This window comes from Salmo salar, chromosome 15 (genome assembly GCF_965601325.2).
Source record: "Salmo salar chromosome 15, fSalSal1, whole genome shotgun sequence".
Taxonomy (NCBI): domain Eukaryota; kingdom Metazoa; phylum Chordata; class Actinopteri; order Salmoniformes; family Salmonidae; genus Salmo; species Salmo salar.
The window spans coordinates 115,031,226-115,050,934 of NC_138305.1; the positions used below are offsets into that span (position 1 = coordinate 115,031,226).

General features: G+C 51.2%; 1 protein-coding gene across 4 annotated transcripts in view; it reads right to left on the reverse strand.

Annotated features, from left to right (window-relative positions):
• LOC106573003 (constitutive coactivator of PPAR-gamma-like protein 2) overlaps positions 1–19,709 on the reverse strand; it is an 82,867-nt gene that overhangs the window by 24,325 nt on the left and 38,833 nt on the right. For all 4 annotated transcript variants that reach the window (XM_082962316.1, XM_082962317.1, XM_082962315.1 and 1 more), the window contains exons 8-11: positions 5,982–6,207; positions 1,601–1,772; positions 1,088–1,337; positions 888–1,002 (exon numbers count right to left, since the gene is read on the reverse strand). In XM_082962316.1, the coding sequence (XP_082818442.1) occupies positions 888–1,002; positions 1,088–1,337; positions 1,601–1,772; positions 5,982–6,207 (763 nt within the window). The remainder of the gene's footprint in view (positions 1–887; positions 1,003–1,087; positions 1,338–1,600; positions 1,773–5,981; positions 6,208–19,709) is intronic.

The window sequence follows — 19,709 nt, forward strand, 5'->3', positions numbered from 1 at the left end:
CCCAACACATCTCCAGGCTGTGTAAGGGCTATTTGACCAAGACGGAGAGTGATGGAGTGCTGCATCAGATGACCTGGCCTCCAAACAAATTGAGATGGTTTGGGATTGAGTTGGACCGCAGAGTGAAGGAAAAGCAGCCAACAAGTGCTCAGCATATGTGGGAACTCCTTCAAGACTGTTGGAAAAGCATTCCAGGTGAAGCTGGTTGAGAGAATGCCAAGACTGTGCAAAGCTGTCATCAAGGCAAAGGGTGGCTATTTGAAGAAAATATATTTTGATTTGTTTAACACTTTTTTGGTTATTATAAAAATGTGTCATTTCACATTTTAGTCATTTAGCAGATGCTGTTATACAAAGCGACGTACAGGAGCAAGTAGGGTTATGTTATGTTATGTTATGCTCAAGGGCACGTTGACAGATTTTTCACCTAGGTGGCTCAGGGATTCGAACCAGTGACCTTTTGGCTACTGGCCCAACGCTTTTAACCGCTAGTCTACCTACCGCACAGCTCTTCACTGTCTCCACACATATGCTCCCTATGTACCACTTCATCAACTTGACTTGTTTCTGTCTACCACCCACACTCACTGTCCATCTCTTCTCCCGTATCCCTCAATCCCTGCCTGCTGTCCCAGCTACACCTCTGTAGAAGATCAGGTCCCTCTCTTCTAGAATGTACAGGAAACTGTTCCTCTCCTCCTCACTCCATGACTCAAACTATTGGGTCCAGAGGCGCAGTCGACGCTGAAAGATAATTGATGGGCTGTCCTTAACCTGTAGCGTACTGGCAGAGCTTTCCCCAACAGTGCCCCAGCTCAGGAACCAGCTGTACCTTCGAACTGGACTGTGTGCAGAACCAACCCTGTCTAGTGTGTGCTCTGCTGTACCTTGAGTTCCTGTAGCTGGTCTGGTTCGTAGAGCTGGTTAGAGACTGCCTGGGCCAGGAAGGCATCTAACTCATGTCTCTGTAGAATACGACCACCTGGCCACTGCATCATATACCTGTTAACACACACACACACACCTTAACACACCACACACACACACGTGGTACGCACACACACCTCTCACACCCTTCCAGTCTCACCTGAGCACGCAGCACATGAGCAGAAGGTGTTGTGGGACCTGAGCAGGGTTGAGTAGGGCAGGACAGTCAGAGCGGAGACAGGCTAGGAAAGCTCTGGTCCTCCGGGAGCGATCTTCACTGGCTCTACCAAGCCACAGCCTCCGCAGGTTAGGACAGGTCCACTCTCTGAAGCACAGCGCTGGAACCAGCTCCGGGGTCAGGGCCGACTTAGACTTCCCACTGGACCACTCCTTCACTATCACTGGAGGAACTGCAGGAGGAGACAGACAGGGAGAGAGAGACACAAGACAAACAGGGAGAGAGAGACAAGACAAACAGGGAGAGAGAGAGACAAGACAAACAACCAGGGAGAGAGAGAGAGAGAGTGGAAAAGTTAGACAATTGTACAAGCAAAACGAAATTGTTCACTTCCCTCCCTCCTTCCCTCCCTCCCCTCCTTCCTTCCCTCCCTCCTTCCTTCCTTCCCTCCTTCCTTCCTTCCTTCCCTCCCCTCCCCTCCCTCCCCTCCCTCACCTTCGAGGGGTCCCCTGTTGCGCATGGCGAGTCTCTCGAGGCGTCGGTGTGTTTCGGCTAGGCTGAAGAGGACCCCATAGCTGTACTGTCTGGCTGCTCTGAACAGCAGAGAGGCTGGAGGCAGTTCACTGTTACAATCATCTTCTATACACACCGCCATCTTAATCTCTCCCTGAGAGGGGAAGAGAGAGGGATAGAGAGAGGGGGGGATAGAGAGAGGGGGGATAGAGAGGGGGAGGAGAGAGAGAGGCAGGGGGTGATGAGAGAGAGAGAGGGATGAGAGAGAGCAACTGCTGATTGCCCCTTTAAGTGTCACCAGAGGCTTGAGGCCAGAGATGCACCTTCACATGCCTGTTACTCTGTAACCCTACAGACACCAACAAATAGAGGCGGAAGAGGAAGTCATTATCGGACATTAGAAACTGGGGAGGTCGAACCGTGAATGCTGATTGGCTGAAAGCCATGGTGTACCACAGGTATGATAAAACCTGTATTATTATACAGGTTATAATAGCAATAAGGCACCTCTGGGGTTTGTGTTACATAACACTGCTAAGGGCTGAGTCCAGGCTGTGGTATAATGGCCATATACCACACCTCCTCAGGCCTCATTGCTTAACTATGAACGACCATAAACAAAGGGAGTGTCTGTGTTGCCTTGGTCAGTATGTGGTATATCTGTGGATACATCAGTCCTCTGTGTTACCTTGGTCAGTATGTGGTATATCTGTGGATACATCAGTCCTCTGTGTTACCTTGGTCAGTATGTGGTATATCTGTGGATACATCAGTCCTCTGTGTTACCTTGGTCAGTATGTGGTATATCTGTGGATACATCAGTCCTCTGTGTTACCTTGGTCAGTATGTGGTATATCTGTGGATACATCAGTCCTCTGTGTTACCTTGGTCAGTATGTGGTATATCTGTGGATACATCAGTCCTCTGTGTTACCTTGGTCAGTATGTGGTATATCTGTGGATACATCAGTCCTCTGTGTTACCTTGGTCAGTATGTGGTATATCTGTGGATACATCAGTCCTCTGTGTTACCTTGGTCAGTATGTGGTATATCTGTGGATACATCAGTCCTCTGTGTTGCCTTGGTCAGTATGTGGTATATCTGTGGATACATCAGTCCTCTGTGTTACCTTGGTCAGTATGTGGTATATCTGTGGATACATCAGTCCTCTGTGTTACCTTGGTCAGTATGTGGTATATCTGTGGATACATCAGTCCTCTGTGTTACCTTGGTCAGTATGTGGTATATCTGTGGATACATCAGTCCTCTGTGTTACCTTGGTCAGTATGTGGTATATCTGTGGATACATCAGTCCTCTGTGTTACCTTGGTCAGTATGTGGTATATCTGTGGATACATCAGTCCTCTGTGTTACCTTGGTCAGTATGTGGTATATCTGTGGATACATCAGTCCTCTGTGTTACCTTGGTCAGTATGTGGTATATCTGTGGATACATCAGTCCTCTGTGTTACCTTGGTCAGTATGTGGTATATCTGTGGATACATCAGTCCTCTGTGTTACCTTGGTCAGTATGTGGTATATCTGTGGATACATCAGTCCTCTGTGTTACCTTGGTCAGTATGTGGTATATCTGTGGATACATCAGTCCTCTGTGTTACCTTGGTCAGTATGTGGTATATCTGTGGATACATCAGTCCTCTGTGTTACCTTGGTCAGTATGTGGTATATCTGTGGATACATCAGTCCTCTGTGTTACCTTGGTCAGTATGTGGTATATCTGTGGATACATCAGTCCTCTGTGTTACCTTGGTCAGTATGTGGTATATCTGTGGATACATCAGTCCTCTGTGTTACCTTGGTCAGTATGTGGTATATCTGTGGATACATCAGTCCTCTGTGTTACCTTGGTCAGTATGTGGTATATCTCGGGATACATCAGTCCTCTGTGTTACCTTGGTCAGTATGTGGTATATCTGTGGATACATCAGTCCTCTGTGTTGCCTTGGTCAGTATGTGGTATATCTGTGGATACATCAGTCCTCTGTGTTACCTTCGTCAGTATGTGGTATATCTGTGGATACATCAGTCCTCTGTGTTACCTTGGTCAGTATGTGGTATATCTGTGGATACATCAGTCCTCTGTGTTACCTTGGTCAGTATGTGGTATATCTGTGGATACATCAGTCCTCTGTGTTACCTTGGTCAGTATGTGGTATATCTGTGGATACATCAGTCCTCTGTGTTACCTTGGTCAGTATGTGGTATATCTGTGGATACATCAGTCCTCTGTGTTGCCTTGGTCAGTATGTGGTATATCTGTGGATACATCAGTCCTCTGTGTTGCCTTGGTCAGTATGTGGTATATCTGTGGATACATCAGTCCTCTGTGTTACCTTGGTCAGTATGTGGTATATCTGTGGATACATCAGTCCTCTGTGTTACCTTGGTCAGTATGTGGTATATCTGTGGATACATCAGTCCTCTGTGTTGCCTTGGTCAGTATGTGGTATATCTGTGGATACATCAGTCCTCTGTGTTACCTTGGTCAGTATGTGGTATATCTGTGGATACATCAGTCCTCTGTGTTACCTTGGTCAGTATGTGGTATATCTGTGGATACATCAGTCCTCTGTGTTACCTTGGTCAGTATGTGGTGTATCTGTGGATACATCAGTCCTCTGTGTTGCCTTGGTCAGTATGTGTTGTATCTGTGGATACATCAGTCCTCTGTGTTGCCTTGGTCAGTATGTGGTATATCTGTGGATACATCAGTCCTCTGTGTTACCTTGGTCAGTATGTGGTATATCTGTGGATACATCAGTCCTCTGTGTTACCTTGGTCAGTATGTGGTATATCTGTGGATACATCAGTCCTCTGTGTTACCTTGGTCAGTATGTGGTATATCTGTGGATACATCAGTCCTCTGTGTTACCTTGGTCAGTATGTGGTATATCTGTGGATACATCAGTCCTCTGTGTTACCTTGGTCAGTATGTGGTATATCTGTGGATACATCAGTCCTCTGTGTTACCTTGGTCAGTATGTGGTATATCTGTGGATACATCAGTCCTCTGTGTTACCTTGGTCAGTATGTGGTATATCTGTGGATACATCAGTCCTCTGTGTTACCTTGGTCAGTATGTGGTATATCTGTGGATACATCAGTCCTCTGTGTTGCCTTGGTCAGTATGTGGTATATCTGTGGATACATCAGTCCTCTGTGTTGCCTTGGTCAGTATGTGGTATATCTGTGGATACATCAGTCCTCTGTGTTACCTTGGTCAGTATGTGGTATATCTGTGGATACATCAGTCCTCTGTGTTGCCTTGGTCAGTATGTGGTATATCTGTGGATACATCAGTCCTCTGTATTACCTTGGTCAGTATGTGGTATATCTGTGGATACATCAGTCCTCTGTGTTGCCTTGGTCAGTATGTGGTATATCTGTGGATACATCAGTCCTCTGTGTTGCCTTGGTCAGTATGTGGTATATCTGTGGATACATCAGTCCTCTGTGTTACCTTGGTCAGTATGTGGTATATCTGTGGATACATCAGTCCTCTGTGTTACCTTGGTCAGTATGTGGTATATCTGTGGATACATCAGTCCTCTGTGTTACCTTGGTCAGTATGTGGTATATCTGTGGATACATCAGTCCTCTGTGTTACCTTGGTCAGTATGTGGTATATCTGTGGATACATCAGTCCTCTGTGTTACCTTGGTCAGTATGTGGTATATCTGTGGATACATCAGTCCTCTGTGTTGCCTTGGTCAGTATGTGGTATATCTGTGGATACATCAGTCCTCTGTGTTACCTTGGTCAGTATGTGGTATATCTGTGGATACATCAGTCCTCTGTGTTACCTTGGTCAGTATGTGGTATATCTGTGGATACATCAGTCCTCTGTGTTACCTTGGTCAGTATGTGGTATATCTGTGGATACATCAGTCCTCTGTGTTACCTTGGTCAGTATGTGGTATATCTGTGGATACATCAGTCCTCTGTGTTACCTTGGTCAGTATGTGGTATATCTGTGGATACATCAGTCCTCTGTGTTACCTTGGTCAGTATGTGGTATATCTGTGGATACATCAGTCCTCTGTGTTACCTTGGTCAGTATGTGGTATATCTGTGGATACATCAGTCCTCTGTGTTACCTTGGTCAGTATGTGGTATATCTGTGGATACATCAGTCCTCTGTGTTACCTTGGTCAGTATGTGGTATATCTGTGGATACATCAGTCCTCTGTGTTACCTTGGTCAGTATGTGGTATATCTGTGGATACATCAGTCCTCTGTGTTACCTTGGTCAGTATGTGGTATATCTGTGGATACATCAGTCCTCTGTGTTACCTTGGTCAGTATGTGGTATATCTGTGGATACATCAGTCCTCTGTGTTACCTTGGTCAGTATGTGGTATATCTCGGGATACATCAGTCCTCTGCGGTGTCTGTGTTCTGCTACTCTCAACACCTCCGCGCTGACTTGAGGCAGAGGGGGCGTGGTTATGTCCATGTGACTCCGCGTCGCCATTGACAACAGCGATGGAATGTTACCGTGGGAACCATCCCCTCCGCCCCCTCGACAGGACGGATCGTCCCACCTGGAGGACTTGTCTGGGAGATGGCTGAAAAAGAGAGAGGGGAGAGGAGAGGGAGACAGGAGAGGAAAAGGGGAGAGAGGAGAGGGGGGGAGAGAGGAGAGGGGGAGAGAGAGGAGAGGGGGGAGAGAGGAGAGGGGGGGAGAGAGGAGAGGGGGGGAGGAGAGAGGAGAGAGAGAGGAGAGGGGGAGGAGAGGAGAGAGAAAAGGGGAGAGAGGAGAGGGGGAGAGAGAGGAGAGGGGGAGAGAGAGGAGAGGGGGAGAGAGAGGAGAGGGGGAGAGAGAGGAGAGAGAAAAGGGGAGAGAGGAGAGAGAAAAGGGGAGAGAGGAGAGGGGGAGAGAGAGGAGAGGGGGAGAGAGAGGAGAGAGAAAAGGGGAGAGAGGAGAGGGGGAGAGAGGAGAGGGGGGGAGAGAGGAGAGAGAAAAGGGGAGAGAGGAGAGGGGGAGAGAGGGGAGAGAGGAGAGGGGGAGGAGAGAGGGGAGAGAGTGAGGGGAGAGAGTGAGGGTGTTGCAGACTAAACAATGTCGCAACAGGTTGCAGTGAACACAATACCAATGGTGACGTCAAGCCACACAGCCTTTATGAATGAACTAGGAGTGTGTATTTTATGCAGGGTAGTTCATTACTTCCTGGTCCACACAGCCTTTATGAATGAACTAGGAGTGTGTATTTTATGCAGGGTAGTTCATTACTTCCTGGTCCACACAGCCTTTATGAATGAACTAGGAGTGTGTATTTCATGCAGGGTAGTTCATTACTTCCTGGTCCACACAGCCTTTATGAATGAACTAGGAGTGTGTATTTTATGCAGGGTAGTTCATTACTTCCTGGTCCACACAGCCTTTATGAATGAACTTGGAGTGTGTATTTTATGCAGGGTAGTTCATTACTTCCTGGTCCACACAGCCTTTATGAATGAACTAGGAGTGTGTATTTTATGCAGGGTAGTTCATTACTTCCTGGTCCACACAGCCTTTATGAATGAACTAGGAGTGTGTATTTTATGCAGGGTAGTTCATTACTTCCTGGTCCACACAGCCTTTATGAATGAACTAGGAGTGTGTATTTTATGCAGGGTAGTTCATTACTTCCTGGTCCACACAGCCTTTATGAATGAACTAGGAGTGTGTATTTTATGCAGGGTAGTTCATTACTTCCTGGGGTCCACACAGCCTTTATGAATGAACTAGGAGTGTGTATTTTATGCAGGGTAGTTCATTACTTCCTGGTCCACACAGCCTTTATGAATGAACTAGGAGTGTGTATTTTATGCAGGGTAGTTCATTACTTCCTGGTCCACACAGCCTTTATGAATGAACTAGGAGTGTGTATTTTATGCAGGGTAGTTCATTACTTCCTGGTCCACACAGCCTTTATGAATGAACTAGGAGTGTGTATTTTATGCAGGGTAGTTCATTACTTCCTGGTCCACACAGCCTTTATGAATGAACTAGGAGTGTGTATTTTTTGCAGGGTAGTTCTTTACTTCCTGGTCCACACAGCCTTTATGAATGAACTAGGAGTGTGTATTTTATGCAGGGTAGTTCATTACTTCCTGGTCCACACAGCCTTTATGAATGAACTAGGAGTGTGTATTTTATGCAGGGTAGTTCATTACTTCCTGGTCCACACAGCCTTTATGAATGAACTAGGAGTGTGTATTTTATGCAGGGTAGTTCATTACTTCCTGGTCCACACAGCCTTTATGAATGAACTAGGAGTGTGTATTTTATGCAGGGTAGTTCATTACTTCCTGGTCCACACAGCCTTTATGAATGAACTAGGAGTGTGTATTTTATGCAGGGTAGTTCATTACTTCCTGGTCCACACAGCCTTTATGAATGAACTAGGAGTGTGTATTTTTTGCAGGGTAGTTCTTTACTTCCTGGTCCACACAGCCTTTATGAATGAACTAGGAGTGTGTATTTTATGCAGGGTAGTTCATTACTTCCTGGTCCACACAGCCTTTATGAATGAACTAGGAGTGTGTATTTTATGCAGGGTAGTTCATTACTTCCTGGTCCACACAGCCTTTATGAATGAACTAGGAGTGTGTATTTTATGCAGGGTAGTTCATTACTTCCTGGTCCACACAGCCTTTATGAATGAACTAGGAGTGTGTATTTTATGCAGGGTAGTTCATTACTTCCTGGTCCACACAGCCTTTATGAATGAACTAGGAGTGTGTATTTTATGCAGGGTAGTTCATTACTTCCTGGTCCACACAGCCTTTATGAATGAACTAGGAGTGTGTATTTTATGCAGGGTAGTTCATTACTTCCTGGTCCACACAGCCTTTATGAATGAACTAGGAGTGTGTATTTTTTGCAGGGTAGTTCTTTACTTCCTGGTCCACACAGCCTTTATGAATGAACTAGGAGTGTGTATTTTATGCAGGGTAGTTCATTACTTCCTGGTCCACACAGCCTTTATGAATGAACTAGGAGTGTGTATTTTATGCAGGGTAGTTCATTACTTCCTGGTCCACACAGCCTTTATGAATGAACTAGGAGTGTGTATTTTATGCAGGGTAGTTCATTACTTCCTGGTCCACACAGCCTTTATGAATGAACTAGGAGTGTGTATTTTATGCAGGGTAGTTCATTACTTCCTGGTCCACACAGCCTTTATGAATGAACTAGGAGTGTGTATTTTATGCAGGGTAGTTCATTACTTCCTGGTCCACACAGCCTTTATGAATGAACTAGGAGTGTGTATTTTATGCAGGGTAGTTCATTACTTCCTGGTCCACACAGCCTTTATGAATGAACTAGGAGTGTGTATTTTATGCAGGGTAGTTCATTACTTCCTGGTCCACACAGCCTTTATGAATGAACTAGGAGTGTGTATTTTATGCAGGGTAGTTCATTACTTCCTGGTCCACACAGCCTTTATGAATGAACTAGGAGTGTGTATTTTATGCAGGGTAATTCATTACTTCCTGGTCCACACAGCCTTTATGAATGAACTAGGAGTGTGTATTTTATGCAGGGTAGTTCATTACTTCCTGGTCCACACAGCCTTTATGAATGAACTAGGAGTGTGTATTTTATGCAGGGTAGTTCATTACTTCCTGGTCCACACAGCCTTTATGAATGAACTAGGAGTGTGTATTTTATGCAGGGTAGTTCAGTTACTTCCTGGTCCACACAGCCTTTATGAATGAACTAGGAGTGTGTATTTTATGCAGGGTAGTTCATTACTTCCTGGTCCACACAGCCTTTATGAATGAACTAGGAGTGTGTATTTTATGCAGGGTAGTTCATTACTTCCTGGTCCACACAGCCTTTATGAATGAACTAGGAGTGTGTATTTTATGCAGGGTAGTTCATTACTTCCTGGGGTCCACACAGAACACCAACACATGACAATACAGGACATTAATAGACAACAGAACTACATACATTTTATAAAAAGGCCTAAATATCAACGCACCAGTGGGTGTATCAGTGGGTGTATCAGTGGGTGTGTCAGTGGGCGTAGCAGTGGGCGTAGCAGTGGGCGTAGCAGTGGGCGTGTCAGTGGGTGTGTCAGTGGGTGTATCAGAGGGTGAGGGCGTATCAGTGGGCCTTTCAGTGGGCCTTTCAGTGGGTGAGGGTGCACCAGTGGGCGTATCAGTGGGTGTATCAGTGGGTGTACCAGTGGGCGTATCAGTGGGCGTATCAGTGGGCGTATCAGTGGGTGTATCAGTGGGCGTATCAGTGGGCGTATCAGTGGGCGTATCAGTGGGTGAGGGTGCACCAGTGGGCGTATCAGTGGGTGTATCAGTGGGCGTATTGGTGGGCGTATCAGTGGGCGTATCAGTGGGTGAGGGTGCACCAGTGGGCGTATCAGTGGGTGTATCAGTGGGCGTATCAGAGGGCGTATCAGAGGGCGTATCAGTGGGCGTATCAGTGGGCGTATCAGTGGGTGAGGGTGCACCAGTGGGCGTATCAGTGGGCGTATCAGTGGGTGAGGGTGCACCAGTGGGCGTATCAGTGGGTGTATCAGTGGGCGTATTGGTGGGCGTATCAGTGGGCGTATCAGTGGGTGAGGGTGCACCAGTGGGCGTATCAGTGGGCGTATCAGTGGGTGAGGGTGCACCAGTGGGCGTATCAGTGGGTGAGGGTGCACCAGTGGGCGTATCAGTGGGCGTATCAGTGGGCGTATCAGTGGGCGTATCAGTGGGTGAGGGTGCACCAGTGGGCGTATCAGTGGGTGTATCAGTGGGCGTATCAGTGGGCGTGTCAGTGGGTGTATCAGAGGGTGAGGGTGTATCAGTGGGTGTATCAGTGGGTGAGGGTGCACCAATGGGCGTATCAGTGGGCGTATCAGTGGGCGCATCAGTGGGCGAGGGTGTATCAGTGGGTGTATCAGTGGGCGTATCAGTGGGTGAGGGTGCACCAGTGGGCGTATCAGTGGGCGTATCAGTGGGCGCATCAGTGGGCGTATCAGTGGGTGAGGGTGCACCAGTGGGCGTATCAGTGGGCGTATCAGTGGGCGTATCAGTGGGCGCATCAGTGGGTGCACCAGTGGGCGTATCAGTGGGCGTATCAGTGGGCGAGGGTGCACCAGTGGGCGTATCAGTGGGCGTATCAGTGGGTGAGGGTGTATCAGTGGGTGTATCAGTGGGTGCACCAGTGGGCGTATCAGTGGGTGAGGGTGCACCAGTGGGCGTATCAGTGGGCGTATCAGTGGGAGTATCAGTGGGCGCATCAGTGGGTGCACCAGTGGGCGTATCAGTGGGCGTATCAGTGGGCGAGGGTGCACCAGTGGGCGTATCAGTGGGCGTATCAGTGGGTGAGGGTGTATCAGTGGGTGTATCAGTGGGTGCACCAGTGGGCGCACCAGTGGGCGTATCAGTGGGCGTATCAGTGGGCGTATCAGTGGGCGTATCAGTGGGAGTATCAGTGGGAGTATCAGTGGGAGTATCAGTGGGTGAGGGTGTATCAGTGGGCGTATCAGTGGGCGTATCAGTAGCTGAGGGCGTATCAGTGGGTGTATCAGTGGGTGTGTCAGTGGGTGTGTCAGTGGGCGTATCAGTGGGCGTATCAGTGGGCGTATCAGTAGGTGAGGGCGTGTCAGTGGGTGTATCAGTGGGTGTGTCAGTGGGTGTGTCAGTGGGTGAGGGTGCACCAGTGGGCGTATCAGTGGGTGTATCAGTGGGAGTATCAGTGGGAGAATCAGTGGGAGTATCAGTGGGTGTATCAGTGGGAGTATCAGTGGGAGTATCAGTGGGTGTATCAGTGGGTGAGGGTGTATCAGTGTGTGAGGGTGTATCAGTGGGTGTATCAGTAGGTGAGGGCGTATCAGTGGGTGTATCAGTGGGTGTGTCAGTGGGTGTGTCAGTGGGTGTGTCAGTGGGTGAGGGTGTGTCAGTGGGTGTATCAGTGGGCGTATCAGTAGGTGAGGGTGTATCAGTGGGAGTATCAGTGGGTGTATCAGTGGGTGTATCAGTGGGTGTATCAGTGGGTGTATCAGTGGGTGAGGGTGCACCAGTGGGCGTATCAGTGGGTGTATCAATGGGCGTATCAGTGGGCGTAACAGTGGGTGTATCAGTGGGCGTATCAGTGGGTGAGGGTCCACCAGTGGGTGTATCAGTGGGCGTATCAGTGGGTGAGGGTGTATCAGTGGGTGAGGGTGTATCAGTGGGTATATCAGCGGGCGCATCAGTGGGCGCATCAGTGGGCGCATCAGTGGGCGTATCAGTGGGCGTATCAGTGGGCGTATCAGTGGGTGAGGGTGTATCAGTGGGTGTATCAGTGGGTGTATCAGTGGGTGAGGGTGTATCAGTGGGTGTATCAGTGGGCGTATCAGTGGGCGTATCAGTGGGCGTATCAGTGGGTGAGGGTGCACCAGTGGGCGTATCAGTGGGCGTATCAGTGGGCGTATCAGTGGGTGAGGGTGCACCAGTGGGCGTATCAGTGGGTGAGGGTGCACCAGTGGGCGTATCAGTGGGCGTATCAGTGGGCGAGGGTGCACCAGTGGGCGTATCAGTGGGCGTATCAGTGGGCGTGTCAGTGGGTGTGTCAGTGGGTGTATCAGAGGGTGAAGGTGTATCAGTGGGCGTATCAGTGGGTGTATCAGTGGGTGAGGGTGCACCAGTGGGCGTATCAGTGGGCGTATCAGTGGGTGAGGGTGCACCAGTGGGCGTATCAATGGGCGTATCAGTGGGCGCATCAGTGGGCGCATCAGTGGGCGCATCAGTGGGCGAGGGTGCACCAGTGGGCGTATCAGTGGGTGTATCAGTGGGCGTATCAGTGGGTGAGGGTGCACCAGTGGGCGTATGAGTGGGCGTATCAGTGGGCGTATCAGTGGGCGTATCAGTGGGCGCATCAGTGGGCGCATCAGTGGGCGAGGGTGCACCAGTGGGCGTATCAGTGGGTGTATCAGTGGGCGTATCAGTGGGTGAGGGTGCACCAGTGGGCGTATGAGTGGGCGTATCAGTGGGCGCATCAGTGGGCGCATCAGTGGGTGAGGGTGCACCAGTGGGCGTATGAGTGGGCGTATCAGTGGGCGTATCAGTGGGCGTATCAGTGGGCGCATCAGTGGACGCATCAGTGGGCGTATCAGTGGGCGTATCAGTGGGTGAGGGTGCACCAGTGGGCGTATCAGTGGGCGTATCAGTGGGTGAGGGTGCATCAGTGGGCGTATCAGTGGGCGTATCAGTGGGTGAGGGTGTATCAGTGGGTGTATCAGTGGGTGCACCAGTGGGCGTATCAGTGGGCGTATCAGTGGGCGTATCAGTGGGGGAGGGTGTCTCAGTGGGTATATCAGTGGGTGTATCAGTGGGTGTATCAGTGGGCGTATCAGTGGGCGTATCAGTGGGCGTATCAGTGGGCGTATCAGTGGGTGAGGGTGTATCAGTGGGTGTATCAGTGGGTGTATCAGTGGGCGTATCAGTGGGCGTATCAGTGGAGTATCAGTGGGCGCATCAGTGGGCGCATCAGTGGGCGTATCAGTGGGCGTATCAGTGGGCGTATCAGTGGGTGAGGGTGCACCAGTGGGCGTATCAGTGGGCGTATCAGTGGGTGAGGGTGCATCAGTGGGCGTATCAGTGGGCGTATCAGTGGGTGTATCAGTGGGCGTATCAGTGGGCGTATCAGTGGGCGTATCAGTGGGCGTATCAGTGGGTGAGGGTGTATCAGTGGGTGTATCAGTGGGTGTATCAGTGGGCGTATCAGTGGGCGTATCAATGGGAGTATCAGTGGGTGAGGGTGTATCAGTGGGCGTATCAATGGGCGTATCAGTGGGCGCATCAGTGGGCGCATCAGTGGGCGCATCAGTGGGCGCATCAGTGGGCGCATCAGTGGGCGCATCAGTGGGCGCATCAGTGGGCGAGGGTGCACCAGTGGGCGTATCAGTGGGTGTATCAGTGGGCGTATCAGTGGGTGAGGGTGCACCAGTGGGCGTATGAGTGGGCGTATCAGTGGGCGTATCAGTGGGCGTATCAGTGGGCGCATCAGTGGGCGCATCAGTGGGCGCATCAGTGGGCGCATCAGTGGGCGAGGGTGCACCAGTGGGCGTATCAGTGGGTGTATCAGTGGGCGTATCAGTGGGTGAGGGTGCACCAGTGGGCGTATGAGTGGGCGTATCAGTGGGCGCATCAGTGGGCGCATCAGTGGGTGAGGGTGCACCAGTGGGCGTATCAGTGGGCGTATCAGTGGACGCATCAGTGGGCGCATCAGTGGGCGTATCAGTGGGCGTATCAGTGGGTGAGGGTGCACCAGTGGGCGTATCAGTGGGCGAGGGTGCATCAGTGGGCGTATCAGTGGGCGTATCAGTGGGTGAGGGTGTATCAGTGGGTGTATCAGTGGGTGCACCAGTGGGCGTATCAGTGGGCGTATCAGTGGGGGAGGGTGTCTCAGTGGGTATATTAGTGGGTGTATCAGTGGGTGTATCAGTGGAGTATCAGTGGGCGCATCAGTGGGCGCATCAGTGGGCGTATCAGTGGGCGTATCAGTGGGTGAGGGTGCACCAGTGGGCGTATCAGTGGGCGTATCAGTGGGTGAGGGTGCATCAGTGGGCGTATCAGTGGGTGTATCAGTGGGCGTATCAGTGGGCGTATCAGTGGGCGTATCAGTGGGCGTATCAGTGGGTGAGGGTGTATCAGTGGGTGTATCAGTGGGTGTATCAGTGGGTGTATCAGTGGGCGTATCAGTGGGCGTATCAGTGGGAGTATCAGTGGGTGAGGGTGTATCAGTGGGCGTATCAGTGGGCGTATCAGTAGGTGAGGGCGTATCAGTGGGTGTATCAGTGGGTGTATCAGTGGGTGTATCAGTGGGTGTATCAGTGGGTGTATCAGTGGGTGAGGGTGCACCAGTGGGCGTATCAGTGGGTGTATCAATGGGCGTATCAGTGGGCGTAACAGTGGGTGTATCAGTGGGCGTATCAGTGGGTGAGGGTCCACCAGTGGGTGTATCAGTGGGCGTATCAGTGGGTGAGGGTGTATCAGTGGGTGAGGGTGTATCAGTGGGTATATCAGCGGGCGCATCAGTGGGCGCATCAGTGGGCGCATCAGTGGGCGTATCAGTGGGCGTATCAGTGGGCGTATCAGTGGGTGAGGGTGTATCAGTGGGTGTATCAGTGGGCGTATCAGTGGGCGTATCAGTGGGCGTATCAGTGGGTGAGGGTGCACCAGTGGGCGTATCAGTGGGCGTATCAGTGGGCGTATCAGTGGGTGAGGGTGCACCAGTGGGCGTATCAGTGGGTGAGGGTGCACCAGTGGGCGTATCAGTGGGCGTATCAGTGGGCGAGGGTGCACCAGTGGGCGTATCAGTGGGCGTATCAGTGGGCGTGTCAGTGGGTGTGTCAGTGGGTGTATCAGAGGGTGAAGGTGTATCAGTGGGCGTATCAGTGGGTGTATCAGTGGGTGAGGGTGCACCAGTGGGCGTATCAGTGGGCGTATCAGTGGGTGAGGGTGCACCAGTGGGCGTATCAATGGGCGTATCAGTGGGCGCATCAGTGGGCGCATCAGTGGGCGCATCAGTGGGCGAGGGTGCACCAGTGGGCGTATCAGTGGGTGTATCAGTGGGCGTATCAGTGGGTGAGGGTGCACCAGTGGGCGTATGAGTGGGCGTATCAGTGGGCGTATCAGTGGGCGTATCAGTGGGCGCATCAGTGGGCGCATCAGTGGGCGAGGGTGCACCAGTGGGCGTATCAGTGGGTGTATCAGTGGGCGTATCAGTGGGTGAGGGTGCACCAGTGGGCGTATGAGTGGGCGTATCAGTGGGCGCATCAGTGGGCGCATCAGTGGGTGAGGGTGCACCAGTGGGCGTATGAGTGGGCGTATCAGTGGGCGTATCAGTGGGCGTATCAGTGGGCGCATCAGTGGACGCATCAGTGGGCGTATCAGTGGGCGTATCAGTGGGTGAGGGTGCACCAGTGGGCGTATCAGTGGGCGTATCAGTGGGTGAGGGTGCATCAGTGGGCGTATCAGTGGGCGTATCAGTGGGTGAGGGTGTATCAGTGGGTGTATCAGTGGGTGCACCAGTGGGCGTATCAGTGGGCGTATCAGTGGGCGTATCAGTGGGGGAGGGTGTCTCAGTGGGTATATTAGTGGGTGTATCAGTGGGTGTATCAGTGGGCGTATCAGTGGGCGTATCAGTGGGCGTATCAGTGGGCGTATCAGTGGGTGAGGGTGTATCAGTGGGTGTATCAGTGGGTGTATCAGTGGGCGTATCAGTGGGCGTATCAGTGGAGTATCAGTGGGCGCATCAGTGGGCGCATCAGTGGGCGTATCAGTGGGCGTATCAGTGGGTGAGGGTGCACCAGTGGGCGTATCAGTGGGCGTATCAGTGGGTGAGGGTGCATCAGTGGGCGTATCAGTGGGCGTATCAGTGGGTGTATCAGTGGGCGTATCAGTGGGCGTATCAGTGGGCGTATCAGTGGGCGTATCAGTGGGTGAGGGTGTATCAGTGGGTGTATCAGTGGGTGTATCAGTGGGCGTATCAGTGGGCGTATCAATGGGAGTATCAGTGGGTGAGGGTGTATCAGTGGGCGTATCAATGGGCGTATCAGTGGGCGCATCAGTGGGCGCATCAGTGGGCGCATCAGTGGGCGCATCAGTGGGCGCATCAGTGGGCGCATCAGTGGGCGAGGGTGCACCAGTGGGCGTATCAGTGGGTGTATCAGTGGGCGTATCAGTGGGTGAGGGTGCACCAGTGGGCGTATGAGTGGGCGTATCAGTGGGCGTATCAGTGGGCGTATCAGTGGGCGCATCAGTGGGCGCATCAGTGGGCGCATCAGTGGGCGCATCAGTGGGCGAGGGTGCACCAGTGGGCGTATCAGTGGGTGTATCAGTGGGCGTATCAGTGGGTGAGGGTGCACCAGTGGGCGTATGAGTGGGCGTATCAGTGGGCGCATCAGTGGGTGAGGGTGCACCAGTGGGCGTATCAGTGGGCGTATCAGTGGACGCATCAGTGGGCGCATCAGTGGGCGTATCAGTGGGCGTATCAGTGGGTGAGGGTGCACCAGTGGGCGTATCAGTGGGCGAGGGTGCATCAGTGGGCGTATCAGTGGGCGTATCAGTGGGTGAGGGTGTATCAGTGGGTGTATCAGTGGGTGCACCAGTGGGCGTATCAGTGGGCGTATCAGTGGGGGAGGGTGTCTCAGTGGGTATATTAGTGGGTGTATCAGTGGGTGTATCAGTGGAGTATCAGTGGGCGCATCAGTGGGCGCATCAGTGGGCGTATCAGTGGGCGTATCAGTGGGTGAGGGTGCACCAGTGGGCGTATCAGTGGGCGTATCAGTGGGTGAGGGTGCATCAGTGGGCGTATCAGTGGGTGTATCAGTGGGCGTATCAGTGGGCGTATCAGTGGGCGTATCAGTGGGCGTATCAGTGGGTGAGGGTGTATCAGTGGGTGTATCAGTGGGTGTATCAGTGGGTGTATCAGTGGGCGTATCAGTGGGCGTATCAGTGGGAGTATCAGTGGGTGAGGGTGTATCAGTGGGCGTATCAGTGGGCGTATCAGTAGGTGAGGGCGTATCAGTGGGTGTATCAGTGGGTGTGTCAGTGGGTGTGTCAGTGGGCGTGTCAGTGGGCGTAGCAGTGGGAGTATCAGTGGGAGTATCAGTGGGAGTATCAGTGGGAGTATCAGTGGGTGAGGGTGTATCAGTGTGTGAGGGTGTATCAGTGGGAGTATCAGTGGGAGTATAAGTAGGTGAGGGCGTATCAGTGGGTGTGTCAGTGGGTGTGTCAGTGGGTGAGGGTGTATCAGTGGGTGTATCAGTGGGTGTGTCAGTGGGTGTGTCAGTGGGTGAGGGCGTATCAGTGGGTGTATCAGTGGGTGTGTCAGTGGGTGTGTCAGTGGGTGAAGGTGTATCAGTGGGTGTATCAGTGGGTGAGGGTGTATCAGTGGGTGTATCAGTGGGCGTATCAGTAGGTGAGGGTGTATCAGTGTGAGGGTGTATCAGTGGGTGTATCAGTGGGTGAAGTTGTATCAGTGGGTGTATCAGTGGGTGTATCAGTGGGTGTATCAGTGGGTGTATCAGTGGGCGTATCAGTGTGTGAGGGCGTATCAGTGGGCGTATCAGTGGGTGAGGGAGTATCAGTGGGTGTATCAGTGGGTGAGGGTGTATCAGTGGGTGTATCAGTGGGTGAGGGTGTATCAGTGGGTGTATCAGTGGGTGTATCAGTGGGCGTATAAGTGTGTGAGGGTGTATCAGTGGGCGTATCAGTGGGCATATCAGTGGGTGTATCAGTGGGTGAGGGAGTATCAGTGGGTGTGGGAGTATCAGTGGGTGTATCAGTGGGTGAGGGTGTATCAGTGGGTGTATCAGTGGGTGAGGGAGTATCAGTGGGTGTATCAGTGGGTGAGGGTGTATCAGTGGGTGAGGGTGTATCAGTGGGTGTATCAGTGGGTGAGGGAGTATCAGTGGTTGTATCAGTGGTTGTATCAGTGGGTGTATCAGTGGGTGTATCAGTGGGTGAGGGTGTATCAGTGGGTGAGGGTGTATCAGTGGGTGTATCAGTGGGTGAGGGTGTATCAGTGGGTGTATCAGTGGGTGTATCAGTGGGTGTATCAGTGGGTGTATCAGTGGTTGTATCAGTGGGTGTATCAGTGGTTGTATCAGTGGGTGTATCAGTGGGTGAGGGAGTATGAGTGGTTGTATCAGTGGTTGTATCAGTGGGCGTATCAGTGGGTGTACCAGTGTGTGTACCAGTGGGTGTACCAGTGGGTGTATCAGTGGGTGTATCAGTGGGTGTATCAGTGGGTGTATCAGTGGGTGTATCAGTGGGTGTATCAGTGGGTGTATCAGTGGGTGAGGGTCACGGCTATGCTTTGTAGTCCGTAATAGTTTTCAAGCCCTGCCTCATCCGACAAGCGTCAGAGCCAGTGCAGTAGAATTCAATCTTAGTCCTGTATTGAGGCTTTGCCTGTTTGGTGGTTTGTCGGAGGGCATAGCGGGATTCCTTATAAGCGTCCGGGTTAGAGTCCCGCCCCTTGAAAGCGGCAACTTTAGCTCAGTGCGGATGTTGCCTGTAGTCCATGGCTTCTGGTTGGGGTATGTACGTACGGTCACTGTGGGAACGACGTCCTCAATGCACTTATTGATGAAGCCAGTGACTGATGTGGTGTACTCCTCAATGCCATCAGTCCTGTAGCTTAGCATCTGCATCATCTGACCACTTCCGTACTGAGCGAGTCACTGGTACTTCCTGCTTTCGTTTTTGCTTGTTAGCAGGAATCAGGAGGATAGAATTTTGGTCAGATTTTCCAAATGGAGGGCGGCGGAGAGCTTTGTACACGTCTCTGTCTGTGGAGTAAATGTCTAGAGTTGTTTTCTCTCTGGTTGCACATGTAACATGCTGGTAGAAATGAGGTAAAACGGATTTTAAGTTTCCCTGCATTAAAGTCCCCGGCCACTAGGAGCGCCGCCTCTGGATGAGCGTTTTCCTGTTTGCTTATGGCCGTATACAGCTGGTTGAGTGGGGTCTTAGAGCCAGCATCGGTCTGTGGTGGTAAATAAGACAGCGATGAAGGCTTTTGACGAAGCCGTGAGGCCGATACGTAAAGTTTATTAAATATCAGTGATACTATCAAGAGCAGTGTGCGGTTTCCTTTTCCATTCGTCTTGTTCAACTGTTACCGTGCACCTGCAAAAAAGGATTGCTTGGATGTGCGAGTGCCTTTTGAATTTTGAAATAAGACAGCTATGAAAAATATAGATGAAAACTCTCTTGGTAAATAGTGTGGTCTACGGCTTATCATGAGATACTCTACCTCAGGTGAGTAAAACCTTGAGACTTCCTTACTATTTGATTTCATGCACCAGCTGCAATTGACAGACACAGACCACCACCCCTCGTCTTACCAGAGACAGATGTACGTTATCCATGTCGTCGTTCAGCCACAACTCGTGGAAACAGAAGATTACAGTTTTATGTGCGTGTGCGTATCAGTGTGTTTGTGTGTAGCAATGTGTGCATATCAGTGTGTATCAGTGTGTTTGTATCACCGTGCGTGTGTATCAGTGTGTGTTTGTATCACTGTGTGTGTGTGTGTGTGTGTGTGTGTGTGTGTGTGTGTGTGTGTGTGTGTGTGTGT